At 39.7% G+C, this 20,043-nt stretch overlaps 1 protein-coding gene across 11 annotated transcripts in view; it reads right to left on the bottom strand.

Annotated features, from left to right (window-relative positions):
* Window positions 1-20,043, bottom strand: part of PAM (peptidylglycine alpha-amidating monooxygenase) — a 282,875-nt gene that overhangs the window by 85,039 nt on the left and 177,793 nt on the right. For all 11 annotated transcript variants that reach the window (XM_044917061.1, XM_021701584.1, XM_021701592.1 and 8 more), the window contains exons 6-7: window positions 10,603-10,688; window positions 8,903-8,986 (exon numbers count right to left, since the gene is read on the bottom strand). In XM_044917061.1, the coding sequence (XP_044772996.1) occupies window positions 8,903-8,986; window positions 10,603-10,688 (170 nt within the window). The remainder of the gene's footprint in view (window positions 1-8,902; window positions 8,987-10,602; window positions 10,689-20,043) is intronic.

The raw sequence follows: 20,043 nt of genomic DNA, 5'->3' as shown, positions 1-20,043 counted from the left end.
AAAGAAAGAAAGAAAGAAAGAAAGAAAGAAAGAAAGAAAGAAAGAAAGAAAGAAAAAGAAAGAAAGAAAGAAAGAAAGAAAAAGAAATTTAAAAAAATGGAAGTTGGGAAGGAAGAAAGGAGACTTGCTGAGTGGCATGGGTATCACAGCCTTGAGAGAAAAGAGGGAAACTGAGGCAAAATGTACTCTTCCTGGAACCACCTTTCTGTATGTGCTGAGGCTATGCTTGCTTAAGCAGGGCTGCTATCCTTGGTGTTGAGAACTTGGACACGTTATGTGCACCCTGGAATGAAAGACCATGGTGAGAACTAACCTCCTATGTATTTTTTAAAGATTTAATTTATTTGAGAGAGAGAGAGCACGTAAGAGAGCATGAGCGGGGTAGAGGGGCAGAGGGAGAGGGAGAAGCAGACTCCCTGCTGAGGAGGGAACCTGACCTGGGGCTTGATGTCAGGACCCTGGGACCATGACAGGAGTCAAAAGGCAGACGCTTAACCGACTGAGCCACCCAGATGCCCTTAACCTCCTATATTCTGGAAGGGGATTAGGCTTGTTGGACTATGTGCACATCAGGGTCCTATTCAGGGAAGGCCAGGCTGAGTGCTAGGAAGGTGCCATCTAGTCTTCTTGTCAGTGTAGAGGCTCATGGCTTTCAGGCAGCTCCCTGGGGGTGGGGAAGAAGTAACACATTCCACGCTTGCAATTTTAAGGAGGTTCTCAAATACAGAAAGTAATCCAGAATGCTAGAAAATACATGGATTTAAACACCCCACCCAGAGTATCCCTCACTTTGCAGAGGAGTAAAAGAAGATGGTGTATCTTCCTGGAGAGCATGCAGGAGGAAGCCACTGGGAGGGGTTTAGAGAAAACAACAGAGGAAGCGGTGGGGCACGACCTTCCCCGCAGTTTCCCCCAGTTTCCCTGATATCCCTGCAATCAGGTATCAGGGAGTCAAGAGCACTCTCACGCTTCCACTAAAGTCAGAGTAGTCTGCTTTATACTGGAATGAAATAATTTTAAGAGCAGCTGCCCTGCCACTGATCTATGCTCCATCTTGTTCAAAAATGCATTAGCAAGGGATTTTTCCTGGGCTCACAATTTCAAAGCTTTTTGCAATAGCTTCCTGGCAGAGATGCGGCAGAAGTCACCGTGGAATTAGAATTCCTCAAGAGCCCTCTGTTTTCCCTTCTGCCTGCCATTGTTTCCATTCTCTCATGCTCTTCCTACTGTTCCTGCGGCGGTGGTGAGCCCGGAACCCCCATGGTGTGGATGTGGACAAGCGTGGGGTGTGCATGCTTGAACTCACACCCTATGGCTAGTAATACCCACTTTCCTGGAATGAAGCTGTGCAGAAGCCACGCCTAACAGATCACAGGATGGGATGACACAAAGAAGGCAAGGAGAAATCAAATCCGAAGGTCACCAAGTCCAGGCACTAGTGTTCTCAGGATTTTATTCAGAAAGTTCCTTGTAAGGACTTCAATTATGAGTCTGTTTATTCTAAATTTATGAACAATTATATGAAAAGGAGCCACCTAGATTCCACATCTTACTCATCAATTTAGAACAAGGGAGAATGATGCCTGTAAGAAATCAATCTCTTTCTCAACTGGGCGTGGTCTTGCCTGCCTCTCAATCCCCTCTAACCCCAAAGACTGTGTACTGACTCATGTGATTATAGCTATTGTTTTATTTTTATTTGCCACCACCGGATGGTGAGCTACATGAAGGCAGATTTTTGAGTTTGCCCATCTTAGCCTCCATGCAGTGCTCTGTTTGAATTAAAATGAGTTGAAAGGGTAGCTTGACAAAGAAGAACATACAGAAAATACAGAAAAGCAGATAGAAGAAGGCAACAACCCCAGTAACAGAAAAACTCCACATAGTCCTAAAATTTTGAGGGAAATCATTGTGCAGTAAAGTTTAGGATGATATCCCTGAATTATGAAGAAAAGGGGGACAGCGATAAGGAGGGAAACTAACATCTATTACCAATCAGTTATGTTGGACACAGCTATCGGCATTAAGCATCTACCCCCTATTTTAATTTCAAAAGACATGTAATATATTTGGGCAAGATTTCTGTCCAAAATGTTTTGAAGGTATAGTACTTGCAGAGTTAAAACCTTAGCTTTCTGCAAAACATGGCTATCAAAAATGATTTGTTCGCTAAGGGTACTACCTGTAATTTTATGATATGATTTTACTTATAATCCCCAAAATTTGGAGACTAAATTTCTGAGAGCTCACATAAAGGAGAGCTGAAAACAGGATCCCCAGGTTTCATTCATCTGACTTAGAATTAAGTATTAAACACCCCCTCAAAGGAAAATGAATCTCTTAGCTATACTAGCAAGGAACATGCTCAAATGTATGTTTATTTTGAGGGCTGGGCTGGAGGGGTGGAAGCGAGCCGGGATGTGTGTGTACGTGAGTGTGTGATGGGGGAAGAGGGTCTGTATCCTTGACAATACCTGCTCCTTTTCCTATAAGCAACAAGAGCTGAAGGACAGGAAGTAGTTTACAGCCTGGAAATTCTGCCAACCCAAAGAGAGTCGGAACTTACGTACTTGGTCAGAGGTCCTTACACCCATTTTAAGGATATCTGTTCCAACTTCAGTTAGTGAGTAAACAGGTTTTCCAATTTGAGAAATGAGTTAATGTTGAAGACCTGGAAACTAATACCAGTAACTCTGCAAAGGAGAGGCCAGGGTTCTTAAGATTCCCGTGGGCCAAAACGCCCAAAAGAAATGTGGCAAATTTCTGCAATAATCTCAGGAGAATTTTCTCTTTGGAACAAGACTTGATTGAAAAAACTTGGGTGGAAAAAAAAAAAAGAGGACCAGGAGGAATGTCTAGTTCCCATTATTCTAATTCCCTCGAGGGCAGGGACAGTCTTGTAGTTTATCTTCTTATAAATGAACTATGAATAACAAAAACTGTTGTGGAGAACAAGAAACAGCACAACTAGGAAACTTCTAGTCACAACGTAACAGCTATGAACAGTTCTGTGTCTACATACAACAAGAAATTTTAATACCCTTGAAAAGTAACCAACACACTCTTTATATTATGGGCAACTATGACCAAAAGGTTGCATTTAGGACAATTTATGTCACCTTGAAGCCTTTTATAGGGACTATAATGATACCAGTTAACCTTTACTGAGCACTTAGCAGGTACCTTTATATGAACCATTATGATCCCACTTTATAGGTGAGGAGGAGGGCGGAGAGGTCTAGAAATTTTGTGAGGGTTAACAGAACTAGCAAGTACCTTTGCCAGGCCATCTGGTCTTAAGAGTCTCATCACCTAACCCCTGTACAAGATTACTGTTTATACGGGATATTCTTTTTTTTTAAATATTTTTAAGAAACCGCTACACCCAACGTGGAGCTTGAACTCACAACCCCAAGATCAACAGCTGCACGCTCCACCAACCGAGCCAGTCAGACTCCCTGGGACAATCATTTCTAATTATATTACTTTATTTTTTCCATGGAATTAATTTATAAAAAGCTAGGAAGTGTACATTTAAAAAAGGATTCATTCTGGCTTTCCGGAGCCTCAGTCCTGGGTCACCCTGGCCTGCTAAAGTCCCGATCTTTTCTTCATTAGGCTAGTAGCTTTCCCACGCCCTCAAACTTAGGACTGAAGCTTAGGTTACTGCTTGGCTGATAAGCACTCTGAGTGCTTTGCAGAATAAAGTCCTAACAAAGCTCTCTATGGTCTGACCCCACCCTTCACCAGTGTTCTCATTTCTTGCCACTTCTCTCTTTGCATTTCACACTCCAGTAGTACCAAATTACCAAAAGTTCCTTGTGGACATGAGGCTTTTCACTTCCCTGTGTCTATGCACACGCTTTTACCTTTGTCTGGAACGTGTCTTCCCCCTGCCCCTGCCTACCTGGGGGCTCCTGATCACCATTCAAACCCTTGCTCTGTTTCCATCGGCTAAGAAGCCTTCCCCAGATGCGTCCCCTTGCTTCCCAGCAAACTTGCATGCTCTGCCTCTCTGCAGCTCCCGGAGCTGGTATACATTTCTAGTATTGTCTATAAATGCAGATTTTGTGCTTGTCTCTCCTGCTAACATATACTAAACTCCTGTGGGCAGGAAGGTTAGGATACCCAGCCCCGGCAAGGGTCTGACACTGTGACTGATATGGCATTTAATAAAGATGGCTGCTTCTAAATGATGCTTGCACAGCTTCACGGTCTGCGCAGTTTCTAAAACAAAGACCAAACCAAAACAAGTATTTCATGTAATCCCACAGAACTCACTCTAAAATCACACTCAATTTTTTTCCTACTAATAGAGATCCCGGTCCGAGACACTCATCTGACTTCTGATACTTTATCACATTCCAACAAATTTTAAAAGATTTTTCTTTCACTGTTGGTGTTTTATTAAAGAAAAGTCCTAGGTTTCTCATATAAGGATAAATACTCCCTGTAAGGATAAATGCACCCTTAAGCCAAATATTTTCCTACTTTTCAGTAGTGCAGTAATGTCCTTGTACTGTGAGTCTGCTTCTGATGTTTAATTTCTATACTTAAAAAATACCATCAACAGTTTTAATATTTAGTTCAAATCTGGACCGACACTAATATGATTATATATGTGTGTTTATATATGTAATATAAAAACACATAATACAAATATAATATATATGATATATAATAAAAGCATACATAATTTGTAATCAAAGATATGATGATATAATTATTTTTCATTTCTAGGTACATCTAGAGATAAGTGTGCCATCACAATATAGAATCTTTATACAGTATAAATCACTCCCTAAAGAAAATCAGGCATGTAGAGATTTTTACTGATGCTTTTTGTCAGGAGGGTATGATTGGGAATGTAGCATACTAACTGGTAGGTACTGAAAGACTTAACATAGTACTTCCACTTGTGAAATTGAAAAACATCAAGATAATGTTATAACATTTTAAAGGAAAAAAAAATCACACAATTCTGACTTGTCAATGCTTAATGACTATTTTTTTTCCTTGTTCTTTATAATACTTGGAAACATGCAAGCATACATACAGTTTTATGATTTGTTATTAGATGGTCTATATAAATTTTTATGATTTGCTATTATACCATTTATTTAACTAGTCCCCTATTAAGGGAGCTTTGTTAAATTTCCAATTTTTCATATTAATAGTTAATAGGGCATAAACAACCATGGGTAGGTAGCTCATTTAAAAACAACAACTCTTTCTTTAGGATAAAAGCCTTGAGCAAGATTTTAATGTTCTATATTAAATGCATATGATATGACAAAGTTGCTTTTCAAAACCCTGCACTAATTTAAAAAGCTCCCCAAACTGTGCCAGATTAGTTCAAACCCTGGCAGTCTTGGTTTTCTAATTCAAACTCCACTCACCCCCGATTTAATAAATGTAAAATGCTCTCTAGTTTTAGTGAGATTTGATATCTTCCCATGCGTTTATTTATCTTCTAAGTCACGTATAGCTTAAGGCACAGGATCTTATCTAATACTACTGAAAAAATTACATGGGTGAAATTTTTTGCTTACATTTTTATTATATTACAATAAGGCCCATGAATTATAGTACTAGTAATCCTTCTAACTCAAACCTCATATATGCCTTCTTTTAGAAAAATGGTTCTCAAAAAAGTGAAAAATGAAAAATTACTATAAAAGTTCCATATCAGTCTCCTAAAGAATAACTGTATACTTATATATTAAATCTCAGAACTTTTAAATTATCCTTAAACATAAAATACAAAACAAAATTAATTCCTCACCAGTAATAAATTAAATTATGACAGTAATATATTTTAAAACTAGTCTGTATCATCTATCTTTCCTAGGGTATCACTGTGGTATCTGGTAGGACATACTACAAAGCCAGGAGGAATCTGGCTGAAAAGTGAAGTCCAGGGCTCTACAGAAGGACAGAGAGTGGGGGTGGGGGAGTGTGCAGGTATGGCCAGCTACTTTAGTTGTGGTGGTCAGGGAAAGCCTTCCTTGCCTTCTTGGGAAATTACAGTCTTATCAATGCTTTGGAAGTCAGCAGTGTTGGAATCTGCCTGTTCCGCTCACACCAACATGGTTAAATTTTTAGAGCAGATCATTTCCGTCTTTGTTCCTCAAACAAAAAAATTTATTCCGTTCTTTTCAACAAAACCCTGTCTCAACACTACAGTGAATAACTTAAGATTTTAGGTTCTGTTCCAAAAATGGAAAGCTATTTGTATACTATAACTCAAAGCATATTTTTAATATAAAAACAATTTGGTATTTATTTGGGTGTTAGATTCATGGGCTGGTCCATAGGAGCTTGTTTAATTGATAATCTATCTGATTGTAGTGCTAATGACAATTTTTCAATCATATAAAATTATCCTTTCTAATGTCTTTTTCCAGAGAAAGACTGTATTTACTGTCCCAGTCCTGAATACTGAGAATCCATGGACCTATCACCACGTGAGTCACTCTCAGCAAAGGGCCCAGAGGATACTTCATAGACGGAGATGGACATGCACTTCAAGACTCAGTTGTGGGAGAGGAAGCTAATGTGTCTGGAGAGGAAAATGTATGAGGTTAGTTAGCAGAAATATAATGTTAAATTAGAGAACTCGGGGCAATATGTATAAGTCAGCAAGACATAGTGGAAAAGCTGATAAGCCAAGGAGAAGATTGCTTAATATTTACACTCCCGTGAACACTAAAGTGTGAACCTGGAAGGCAGTTGGAGTTTGACTAAATGCAGCACAAGGAACAAGTACCAGTCTCGGTTGCCTTGGGAACGGGGGCCCCTTCCTCATGTTAATGATTCTATAATAAGAAAAGGAGGATTTAAATGGAGTACATAGTACAAACTTCCAGTTATAAAATAAAGTAATGGGGATTAATGTACAGCATAGGGAATATAGTCAATAATATTGTAATAACTTTGTATGCTGACAGATGGTAACTAGACTTACCATGGGGATCATTTCATAATGTATAAAAATACTGAATCACTATGATACACACCTGAAACGAATAGGGTATTATATGTCAATTATACTTCAATAAAGAAAAAATGAAGTGCATCGTAATCATGGGTAGACCAATGAGTTGTCTAGGGGGATGTTTAGCAGGTGTCAAAGGAGTAGGTGGGCTCTGTGCCTCAGTGCAGTGGACAATGGATGAGTTCACAAGGTGGCAAGTATAGATCACAGAGTAAGCACCGACATGAACTCGAGTGTTGGAGAACTTTTCTGGTACTGCAAAACATGTTGACTCTTCCAGTGGTTTGCCTATAGTAATGGAAATAAATTGCTAAATCCCTATTCTTCTGACAATAATCCTTGGAAGGAATCCCCTAATAGGAGAGGGTAGATAAGACAATACACTGGAAAGCAAAAGAACCCTGAAGTCAGCATAAGAGAAAGCAGCACAGTAGGACGTATAAAAGATTATAGTTTTCAAAATAAAAGTAATTTCTGGGGCTCCTGGGTGGCTCAGTCATTAAACGTCTGCCTTCGGCTCAGGTCATGATCCCAGGGTCCTGGGATCGAGCCCCGCATCAGGCTCCTTGCTTGGCAGGAAGCCTGCTTCTCCCTCTCCCACTCCCCCTGCTTGTGTTCCTCTCTCGCGGTCTCTCTCTCTGTCAAAAACTAAATAAAATCTTAAAAAAAAAAAAGTCATTTCTTCAACAGTCAACAAAACCAAAAGACAACCAACAGAACGGTAGAAGATGTTTTCAAATGACATACAGATAAAGGGCTAGTATCCAAAATCTATAAAGAATTTATCAAACTCAACACCCAAAGAACAAGTAATCCAATCAAGAAATGGGCAGAAGACATGAACAGACATTCCTGCAAAGAAGACATCCAAATGGCCAACAGACACATGAAAAAGTGCTCAACATCACTCGGCATCAGGGAAATACAAATCAAAACCTCAGTGAGACCCGCCTCACACCAGTCAGAATGGCTAAAATGAACAAGTTAGGAAACAACAGATGTTGGCGAGGATGAGGAGAAAGGGGAACCCTCTTACCCTGTTGGTGGGAATGCAAGCTGGTGTAGCCATTCCGGAAAACAGTATGGAGGTTCCTCAAAAAGTTGAAAATAGAGCTACCCTACGACCCAGCAATTGCACTACCAGGTATTTACCCCAAAGATACAAATGTAGTGATCCAAAGGGGTACGTGCACCCCAATGTTTATAGCAGCAATGTCCACAATAGCCAAACTATGGAAAGAGCCAAGATGTCCATCAACAGATGCATGGATAAAGAAGATGTGGTGTGTATGTACACACACACACACACACACACACACACACACACACACACACACACACTGGAATATTATGCAGCCATCAAAAATGAAATCTTGCCATTTGCAACAATGTGGATGGAACTAGAGAGTATTATGCTAAGCGAAATAAGCCAATCAGAGAAAGACAAGTATCATGAGGAATTTGAGAAATAAGACAGAAGATCATAGGGGAAGGGAGGGAAAAATGAAACAAGACGAAACCAGAGAGGGAAACAAACCGTAAGAGACTCTTAATCTCAGGAAACAAACTGAGGGCTGCTGGAGTGGAGGGGGACGGGAGGGATGGGGTGGCTGGGTGATGAACACTGGGGAGGGTATGTGCTATGGTGAATGCTGTGAATTGTGTAAGACTGATGAATCACAGACCTGTACCCCTGAAATAAATAACATATTATATGTTAATAAAAAATATTTTTTTTTAAAGTCATTTCTTCAATAGTCCCAAATTAAAGGAAACAAAAGTAGTTGTTTCCCAGTGGGCAGAAAGTGTGACCAATAGTTAGTATGTACATTTTACATTTTTATATATATTTTATATATTTATAGTACTTAAAGTTGTGCTTAGTTCCAACATTTCAAAACTTACCTCTGAAAGCACTAATATCCCCATAGTGTACTTGTAGTACAAAGTATTTACTTCCAGTCTCTCCTCCGACTCTGAATCCAACACCTAAAGATTTACAAAGAAGACAGATTAATATTTTAGAAATCAAAGTCTAAAATGGAGCTAATCTCAGGTTGCTGATCTCTGAAATCCAAAGGGAAATAACATATAACATATGAAATTATGTTACATTAAAAATAAAATGAACTTGGCATTTACTGAACATTTCTAATATAATCTATCATTCCTTCTCAAAGCTCTGATAGGATTATATTCATACTTCCCATTTCAGAACCAGAGTAATCACATACACTTTAAGAGGAAAATTCACTCATTCTGAAAGAAACAGAAAACAAAATTCTGCCCTTGTTGATTTTACATATAAAAGACATACATAAACCCATTCTTTCATTTTGTTTTGAATATATTCACGTTCATTTTTATTTTCTGATTGAATCTCGAAAACAGACTTCTTAGGAGCATCTCAGGGGAAAGGCTTTTATTCCCATATGAAAACAGGTTATCTGCAAAAATGTTATTGAGGAAATCAGTTATCAGTGAGATTACGAAGTCCAGTGTGTCAATAGGTTCTTGGAATCTGAAGGGTTCCTAATAGTCGTACTATTAATAGAGTCTGCTAGGAAGCTTTAAAAAAAATCTACAGAGAAAATATTTATAGGCAGAGATAGTTTTTTTTCCTATCTGCTCAATGAATGGATCTTAAAAATGCCAACAAATCTACAACCGCCTTCCCCCAGCCGCCATTAGCTGCCACACTTGTTTGGTAGCAGCTGCCTGGTAAACTATTGAGAGGATTAAGAAGCTCATCTGAAGCAAAATTAGAGCTGGCGAAGGCAGGGGGGCAAGAGAAGAGCATGTATATCACGAGACACCGTCCCTGAACCATGGCAGACCTACCTGTTAGAGAATGGCACATTCCCCTTGATATTAAGAAACATGGTATTAGGGGCGCCTGGGTGGCTCAGTTGGTTAAGCGACTGCCTTCGGCTCAGGTCATGACCTTGGAGTCCCGGGATCGAGTCCCACATCGGGCTCCCTGCTTGGCAGGGAGTCTGCTTCTCCCTCTGACCTTCCCCCCTCTCATGCGCTCTCTCTCTCTCACTCTCTCAAATAAATGAATAAATAAAATCTTTAAAAAATAAAAAAATTAAAAAAATTTAAAAAAAAAAGAAACATGGTAATAAAGGAGAGCCTGGTAATTCATTCACACATTGGAAGTTATGAACAGTTTAGAGTAAAGTCAGGAAGCCAGCTGAGGTTTGGCATTACATTCAATACGCAGGTTCCAAGACTATTAAAAAAAAATACCTGTTTGCTGAAACAGCAATTTATTTAATTCCTAGCTCTCTTGGCTCATGAAAGCTCCTGCTATCAAGAGCCAATGTCCCATAGGCCAAAGGTGGCTTGAGGTATACTTGGATATTTTCTAATTCTGTCTAAACTGTTGTGTGGGCAAGTTACTTACCAAAGAGAGGCAGAGAAAGAGTAACTACCTAAGTGAAACCTTTTCAGGGCAAAGCAAGTAATACAGGTAATTTTTATTGTGAAATTGCAAAATGGAACACTGCCGACAACTGTGGGAAGGACATACGATAAAAAGTACTCTGGAGTCAGAAATTAAACAGCTTTAGAGAAGACTGTGCAAGAAGCCTCAGGTATACCTTTGGGGAGGCGGGTAGGGGGAGCATTTCTTGCCCAGGCATAGAGAATATTGGCTTTATCTGTACAGGTTCCTTCATCACAAAACCTGAAGGAAAAAAAAAAAAAAAAGTAGCCGTAAATGAAGATTCAAGTAGCAAAACACATAAATCATTCACCACAGGGAGGAGAGGATAGGGGAAGGTATTTGAAAACAAAGTAAAATACATCGAATATCATGATTGCAGTCACATCAGCTTTAAGATCCTAACAAAGGCTAGAGCAAAGAGGGCGCCTGGGGGGCTCAGTCGGTTAAGCCACTGCCTTCCGCTCAGGTCATGATCCCAGGGCCCTGGGACTGAGTCCTGCATCAGGTTCCCAGCTCCGCGGGAAGCCTGCTTCTCCCTCCCCCACTCCCCCTGCTTGTGTTCCTGCTCTCACTACCTCTGTCAAATAAATAAAATCTTTAAAAAAAAAAGAAAATAGGGGCGCCTGGGTGGCTCAGTTGGTTAAGCGACTGCCTTCGGCTCAGGTCATGATCCTGGAGTCGTGGGATCGAGTCCCGCATTGGGCTCCCTGCTCGGCGGGGGGTCTGCTTCTCCCTCTGACCCTCTTCCCTCTCGTGCTGTCTCTCATTCTCTCTCTCGCAAATAAATAAAATCTTTAAAAAAAAATAAAGGTGAGGGCGCCTGGGTGGCTCAGTTGGTTAAGCGACTGCCTTCAGCTCAGGTCATGATCCTGGAGTCCCGGGATCGAGTCCCACGTCAGGCTCCCTGCTTGGCAGGGTGTCTGCTTCTCCCTCTGACCCTCCCCCCTCTCATGCTCTCTCTATCTCATTCTCTCTCTCAAATAAATAAATAAAATCTTAAAAAAAAAAAAAAAGACTAGAGCAAAGAATAATTTTCTATGTGAAAAAAAGTAAATACAAAGGGAGATGCATCTGTGTGTTACCCGATGTGCACCAATCCTGTGGGGCAGAGGTACAATTTATAATTGGATATGTGCCTATGTGGAATGTAATGTGTGTAAATCAGGTAGGAAGGTAAGCATCACACAGACAGCACATGGAAACCAGCGCTAACACAGTGTTCATTTGGAAGGGGACTAAAAGAAACGTCGTTCACATTTCCCCTTGGGGCTCAGCATTATCAATAAATCTTGGCCACATCAACACACAGTAGCGCCCAGCACCTACCTTCAGCAGGGGGAACCATACCATGTAGCCCCCTTAAGGGGTTCTTGGTGCTACATACGTGACTCTAAGTGTTTGAGTACTGGCTGTGCCATTTATAAGTTGTTTCCTGTTGGGCAATTCACTCAATCTACTGAACCTCAGTTTTCTCTCTTGTAAAACAGGGTCAGCTATACTTACCTCACAGTTACTCTGTAAACCAAATGAGATACAAGAGAAAGCACTTTGCACACCTCAAAGCACTATACCAGGGTAATGCACTCTTCAACAAAACATTCACTTCATCTCGAGATTCATCATTGAGAAGCAGAGCTGTGGGTGAAAGGAGCCTAGGCAGAAAGACGCATCTGGATTCGAATCCCAGAACCTCCCATCAGCCGCTGTGGGTCGTGGGCATGTCGGCAAACCCTCACAGGCCTGTGTGCAAAGCCTCCCGCTCGGGCTGTGGTGCCCACGTACGTGCGGCCCCCGCTATGCTGACCGACACACTAGAATCCACAGTGGTCAGTCCAAATTCATTAATGGCACGCTTCCTGTGTCCAAGCCACACATTTTTTTTTTTCTGTGACTATATCTCTTAAGTTTGTTCTGTTCTAGAATTGGATTTTTCAAAACACCATTCGGTAATGTTTTTACGTTGCCTTTCTAGATCTGTGTTTTGGGAAACTGGCACCAAGCTAAGTCTGACTCAGGGGTTTAGAAAAACTTGAAAGGTTGGAGGGCTATCAAGGACAAGGACAAATATAGCTTCTTGGGCAGGAGGCTGGCTCACACAGGAGAAAATGGGCACTGCCCATGGCCGGGGAAAAAAAAATAAAGGCAGGCCGTGATAGCTTTCTAAACAGGTTAGGAACTGAGGCTAGAACCTGGACAACACCAGGTCACAGATAAGAAAATCACTGGTAAAATGTACCTTCAAACTCAGAGGCAGGGACTCCTAACATGTTCCCTGCTTATGGCCAGAAATGGGTGGGGGAATAGGCAGTAAGGACAGACACCTATTACCCACCTGAATGAAGGAGTGAGGGACCGGGAACCAGGAGGTCCCCATAAGGTTCTATTTAGCAAATGCTTTTGCTTCTATCAAACAGGATGTAGAAAGGAATTGGGTAGTGTGCAATGTAAAACACATCAACCAGTGGTTTCTTAGTGTTCACTGTCAAGAACAATATACTTAGAACGAAGGATCAATTATCATGTGAGACGTGTGCGTTGGAGCAAATGTCTGACACCCTCGTGCCCACTGTGCCACAAAGCTTAGGGTACTGGACAGTGCCCCAAAGCAGTTTTCCTCCTCAGCCTCATGCTATTAGAATTTAAGAAATGAGGCTGTCATATGTGATGAACTTTGTATCTCACTACTGTGAGCTACTAAAATTTAAAGGTCTGGGTAGCAATTTTCATAGCTTTCAACAAAGATCATAAATATACAAAAGTGCCTCCCATCAATGTGATGACAGTCTCAGGTTAAACAAGATAATTGTTTCCTCTGATATGGAAGTCAATTCAGCGTATGACTAGAAGGAACCAGAATGAAATATAACAGAGAAAACTGCTTTAGTAAGTTTTTCTAAGCTACATACTTGATTAGGTCATTTGCTGGCACAAAACCTTTGCAATGCTTCCCAAAAATAACATGAAAATAAAATCCAAACATTGTAGCATAACACATAAGGTTTTTCATTATCTGGGACCTTTTTTTTTTTTTTTTTAAAGGATTTTATTTATTTATTTGAGAGAGAGAATGAGAGACAGAGAGCACGAGAGGGAAGAGGGTCAGAGGGAGAAGCAGACTCCCCGCCGAGCATGGAGCCCGATGTGGGACTCGATCCCGGGACTCCAGGATCATGACCTGAGCCGAAGGCAGTTGCTTAACCAACTGAGCCACCCAGGCGCCCTATCTGGGACCTTTTATATCTCAGAAAAAAGGTCCCGTTTTATTCATGCCAAGTTTCTGCCAGTTTTTAAAGTCTCTCTTCCATACTACTCCCTTGGCCTGGAAAACCCCTTCCCCAAATCTCTGCCTGACAAACCTATACTTCCTTTCTCCTTCAAGATTCCCTTCAGACTTTCTCCTGGGGGAAGCTTTCTCTGATCTTCAGCCAGGCCAGCTCCCACTCATTAACCACAGCGTCCATCTTAAGCATCAGCTTACTTATCTCCTCTCCAACCAGACTGTGCATACTCTGTGGTTTAATAAACTCCCAGCACCTGCAATCCTGCCTGGCATTTAGTAAATATTCAAGAAATGTTTGGTGAAGTTACCTTCCAAGTAAGTTTTTAACTTTTCACATACAAGCGAAGATTTGAATTGGCCTAAATGTTATTGTAGTGTCAAGTATAATAAATTTTTTTTTTAATTTCCTCAAGAAGCTTTAAGTAAAATATTTAAACAACGATAAATCTGAATTATTACTTGCCTGGTATTTTGTAGAAATCAGCTTTCACGAGAACACTGCAAATAGGTTATGCTTTACAGCTGAATAAGCTCAGAGAGTTTTAACTTTCAAAGGTCACATATTCAAGCCATGATTCAAAGTTCTGCCTGTCACCCTCCCTTCTATCTCAATTCATGAGATTGATTTATGGGCAGAAAATGATATTTTGTGAAGATAAGCTTCGATGACTACACTACTATAATATCTGAACTAAGCTGCAATATGTGTATACAATTCTAAAATCAAATTCTAGGTAATTGTTCTCACTTATTACCAAAGAGACAATGATTTTATATTTTATTTTCCCATTAGCTCTGGTAAAAGAAGAGCTCCAAAAGCAAACCTTGATTTTTCAAATCCTGTTTTATAATTTTTAAGAAATTTATTAAACTCAAGACTGAGTAAAGAATGACTTACTGGAAGGCACTGGGATATTGAGACTAATCCTAAGACTTAGTATGTGAGAGTATGAGGAGAAGAGGATAAACAAGAGAGGCCAAGAGAAATGGATTCTGGAATGGATAATACAATGGGAAAATATAACAGAGTGGCAAAGAGCATTTGAATAAAATCCCTACACCATTTCATTTTCAGATTTATATCCTCCCTTTTAAATGAAAAAATAACATCATATTTTCTCCACATAAAATAACCCCAGGAGGGGCGTCTGGCTGACTCAGTTGGTCAAGTGTGCAACTCTTGATCTTGGGGTTGTAGGTGAAGCCCACGTTGGATGTAGAGATTACTTAAAAAAAAAAAAAAAAAAAAAGGACCAAAGGGATAAAAATGGTATTTTGGCCTTCCAAAGAGTACTATAAAAATAGGATTTTTACTATTCTTATTAATAAGAAAAGTCTTCAGGCTAGGAAGCAATGTAACCCTTGATCAATGTCTGTTGTAATTTCAGGCCTCATCAACTAGACTTCTTAGTCTTACAATTCTAGCAGCTTCTCCTTAAGGCTCTTCCAGATTAAGCCAATTAATTGTGAAAAGATTCACATAGCTCCCTTGTGGTTTCTTAGTATTTGTAGTAAAAGTGATGAGAATTAACTTTTGAAAAGAAAATTATTCTGGATTCTTGGACCTTTGCTTTTAGAACCTTTTCACCTCTAATCCATGGGGAAACCATTCAGATGGCAGGAATATTTTCAGACTATGCCAAGCACTGAAAAATGCTAACCTGTCATTTTGAATTATCCAAATAAAGCATGATTGACTGTTCAAGTACTCTCTAGTTGTATCAGTTAAAGGCTATTTAAAATCCAAGGTTACTCAGGGAAGATCAGAACTGACAACTCATTTCTTTTTTTATCTAAAAAAAATTTTTAAAAGATTTTATTTATTCATTTGTCAGAGAGAGAGAGAGAGAGAGCAAGAGAGCATAAGCAGGGGGAGTGGTAGGCAGAGGGAAAAGCAGGCTCCCCTTTGAGCAGGGAGCCTGAAGCTGGACTTGATCCCAGGACCCTTGGATCATGATCTGAGCCGAAGGCAGATGCTTAACTGACTGAGCTTAACCGACTGAGCCACCCAGGCGTCCCTAAAATTTTTTTTTAAATAAAATTGTCATACCCTCAAGTTAAGTCTATATAGCCTTAAATTCCAATTTTAGTAAGTTAAATATCAGGGCCACAGGAAAATTATCCAAAATTAGAACGTTTCTTTAAGAAACACAATATATAATCAATGGCATATGTGGCATATTCTTTATCATTCAAAATTGCATCTGGAATGGCTCAGGTATTCAAATTTCATTAACTGCTCTATAAACCCACAGAACGTACTTCCCAATTCAGACAAATCTTATGTGAATATCAATGCAATGGGTATGCAATAGGTATTACTATTAACATAGTAATTAGAAGGATATTTAATTAATAAGAGCGGTGATTAAAAGGCACCAGCCTGATAAACAGCCCCACAATATTCACACCCCACCTTCCTAGTGAGATTAAAGAAGCCATAAAGTCTATAAAAAAGAGGGTGTGTCTGTTTTGTTCACACCAAATTTTCAGTGCCTAACAAAGTGCTTGGCACATGGTAGATGGTTAAGAAATATTTTATTAATTAAACAAATAAGGATAACAACTACCATTTATTAAGTACATCTACGTGCCAGGCACTGCGCCATTATTTACATCACTTTACTTATTCTTCACGGTGGCCCAATTAGGTGGGATTAGTAGTCCCATTTTACAGACCAACACAAGTTAAATAATTTGACCAATGTTTATTACAACTGGCTTTATGCTGAATGTTATAGCTCAATGCTATAATATTGCTATTCTGTTTAACATAAATACTAGTCTGCCAGAAAAGAACCATGTTTAAAGTTATGTAATGTCTGTTTCTGTTGAAACTGTCGAAATGGTTACAATCATGCCATTGTACATTATTAAAGTTGACACTAGTCTACCAAGAAGTGGTCAGTTGCTAAGGAACACCTCTAATCCAGGTTTCTATAAATTAGCCAAGGAAGGGGCACCTGGGTGGCTTGCTCTGTCACTTAAGCGTCTGCCTTTGGCTGGCTCATGTCGTGATCCTGAGGCCCTGCGATCGAGCCCCAAGCCCCATGTGGGGCTCCCTGCTCAGGGAGGAGTCTGCTTCTCCCTCTCCCTCTGCCCTCCCCCCAACTCGTTTTCGCTCTCAAATAAAAAAATAAGTCTTTAAAAAAAATTAGCCAAGGATTATGATCACTGGTAACTACAAGTAAGAATAAGTACCAAGCGTGTCTTATATAAACAAAGATCCCTCATACAACCCTGATATGCACTATCATATGAATCTATTATAATATTACATTGAAAAAGAAAATGGATACAATCAATTTTAGCCTAGCAGGGATTTATACCTAAAATTTGTTACCCAATCAAAGGCACATTTTATAGTGCTTAGAACAAGGTATAGCACAGGTTTTGGAGACTGTGTTATTTTTATTTATACCGACCCAAGGATGTTATGAATGTTTAACTTTAGAAGTTTCACTGTGGCAGAAGAAACAAAGAGGGGATTGCGGAAGATACACCTATGAATGTTTAACTTTAGAAGTTTCACTGTGGCAGAAGAAACAAAGAGGGGATTGCGGAAGATACAGCGTGTACAGATGACAGGTAGCGAGGATATGGAGAGGGTGCCTGAAGGCAGCATATGGAAATACCATTCTCAACCAAAGAACCATGATCACCATGAGGGGGGCAACTAAGCTGTAGGCATAATATCACCCTAAAGAAACCAGTCATTTAAATGAGTAACCAGGCAGGGTGTCTCACATATATATATGTTTTAGCTACTCTTCTCTTTCCTCTCATCAGCATCTGTAACCCTGTGGAGACAATGGCATTTAAAAAGACACAGCAGGTGGTTAATAAATAGAAGCAGTTGAAAGGGATTTAAGCTAAAGCTTCATAGGACAGTAAAGCACTACTGCTTTAGCTTGAGAATGATTCCAAGTTACAACAGCTGGAAATAGCTTCATTTAACCAGCTGGGATTCTTCTTTTCAAAAAAGATCAAACAACCTGTAGAAGCCATCTTTTTTGATTTGTAAAAAGTAGTTGGTCACAAGCATCATTAGAAATAGTTTTCAACCAAATATTAATTGCTAAGACTAAACATAATAATTTCAGTTATGCATAGAAGATGACGCCTAAGTACAAGGCAGGTTACGGAAGAAGCCCATTCACTTTAATCACCCAATATTGTGAACACATAATCTTGCAGTTGGCCATCATAAATTGCCTTAAACCCTAGGTCTCGTGTTCAGCAAATAAAAGTGCACAGGTCTGAGGGCGCCTGGGTGGCTAAGTTGGTTAAGCGACTGCCTTTGGCTCAGGTCATGATCCTGGAGTCCCGGGATCGAGTCCCACATCGGGCTCCCTGCTCAGCGGGGAGCCTGCTTCTCCCTCTGACCTTCCCCCCTCTCATTCTCTCTCATTCTCCCTCTCTCAAATAAATAAATAAATCTTAAAAAAAAAAAGTGCACAGGCCTGTACAAACTCACATTACAAAAAGTGGTGCTCCCAAATTACCCCAATGTCAAACAACTTGTATGAACAGAACATGGTGATTTTCAAAGCCTGAAATACTCTCCATAGCCAACCATGTATTTAAAAAAAAAAACAAAAAAACTGTTAGAATAAAAATAAAATAAAGGTGTTCACAGAAAAAACAAATGCAATATGTCAATTTCTAAGATCTCCTAAAATTTACCCTTTTTTTAATGAAAAGCTGTAGTAGGTGCTTTATGTCTAAATTACCCAGTTTTCGGACCCTCATTTCCTTATTGACCGTAAAAAAAGCCCCCAAAAGCATCTACTCACTTATGGCTCATATTCAGCCAAGAAATCTGGGGAACTTATAACTGCTTTGCTTTGAATTAAGTCTGCAAGGACCATTGGAATCCAACAAATCACTACGCTTGCTCCATTCTTGGTGCTATTACTTTCTGTGGGTCCCCAGATACAGTTAATTGTCTCCTCCTTTAAAGGCCCGGGAGAGAAGACTTGAAGGTTACATCTGACAGGTACTGCTGCCTTCCTTACATGGGCCAGCAGAGCTGGTGCTTTTCCATCAGCTGGTCTTTATTTGCATCCTCGAGAGGTATGTTAATTTGGAATTGAGCACCAGGCCCACTCTAACTATAAAGGGACCACCCCACAGTATATTAAAAGGTTCATATCAATGTATGCAATTTAAATGCACATGCATATAATTAACTAGACACATTACCAGTGTGAGCTGCTAATTTGGAATGAGACACAAAAGACTGGAATATGTGTAGGGGAAAAAAAAAACTTTAAAATTAAAATGACTACATAATGAAAACTGCTTCATGCTGTGTCTACTATGTTCATGTAAACTTAATATAACTGTAAATATATTTTAATGAACAGTAGAAAGAGGGAATTACAAAGAGCAAAGGAGAGCAGCACAACAGGGAAACATCATCAGAAGAGCTCTTTGCTTTCGTATTAAGAGTGCTGCCTGAAGACAGGGGATGAATTATAACTTCATAATTTCAGGGGGAAAATGTTTACTTTATTAGAGACACATACCTACTTGCCAACCTGCTGGCAATGAAAATAGAACACCCAAGGGAAGACAGGGGGGTAATCCTAGCTAACAAACTGGAAAAAAAAAAAAAAAAGGAAATCTAAGCTTGATGTTTGGGTGTTAAAATATCCTATTAGCTTTTTCTTCTTTCACTAAAACAGCTTTGTATTCCCATAAAGATTTCCTCAGAGTGTGAATGAGTTCTGGATATTCTTAAGCATCAAAAAACATTATAGGTATCATATCCAAAAATACATGTGAAAGTTTGGGAATCTTAATTTAACTACTGTCTAGATCTTGGAGCAGTTGAGGAATAGATTTGCAACTGTAAAATGAGTGTGATAAATTCCATGACTCAACCATTTTAGAAAAATAATGCAAGGCTTTGACACTGATAGATTTTTGTTATTAGTATTGTAATTCAGGTGGAAGGGTAAGAGGCCAAACAGCTGGAAAACATCCACTGACTGTTTCCATGGCTGAGCACGTGTGGCCTTGGGGGCAGGGAGTGGAAGACGTTTTTGCGAAGCAACTGCGACATTTAGTCCATGAAATATCCCATGAGCTCCAATGCTTTAAAGAAGCATGGGTCTTGCCAAATACTGGGGGATAAAAAATCTATACCATTTTTAAATGGAGAACAAGACTGGATTGTGGAAGTCAGAGTCACTAGAACAGTTTCACTTAATGCATACCTCTTAGATTACATACTGAACAGCTACTACATATATATATTGGAATAAATTTAAATGTTAGGTGAACACTTTGGGCGTGGCTAGAAGAAGA

This window comes from Neomonachus schauinslandi, chromosome 7, assembly GCF_002201575.2.
Source record: "Neomonachus schauinslandi chromosome 7, ASM220157v2, whole genome shotgun sequence".
Lineage (NCBI taxonomy): Eukaryota > Metazoa > Chordata > Mammalia > Carnivora > Phocidae > Neomonachus > Neomonachus schauinslandi.
The sequence above is the reverse complement of the archived record's forward strand: the minus strand, read 5'-3'. Positions and strand labels throughout refer to the sequence as shown.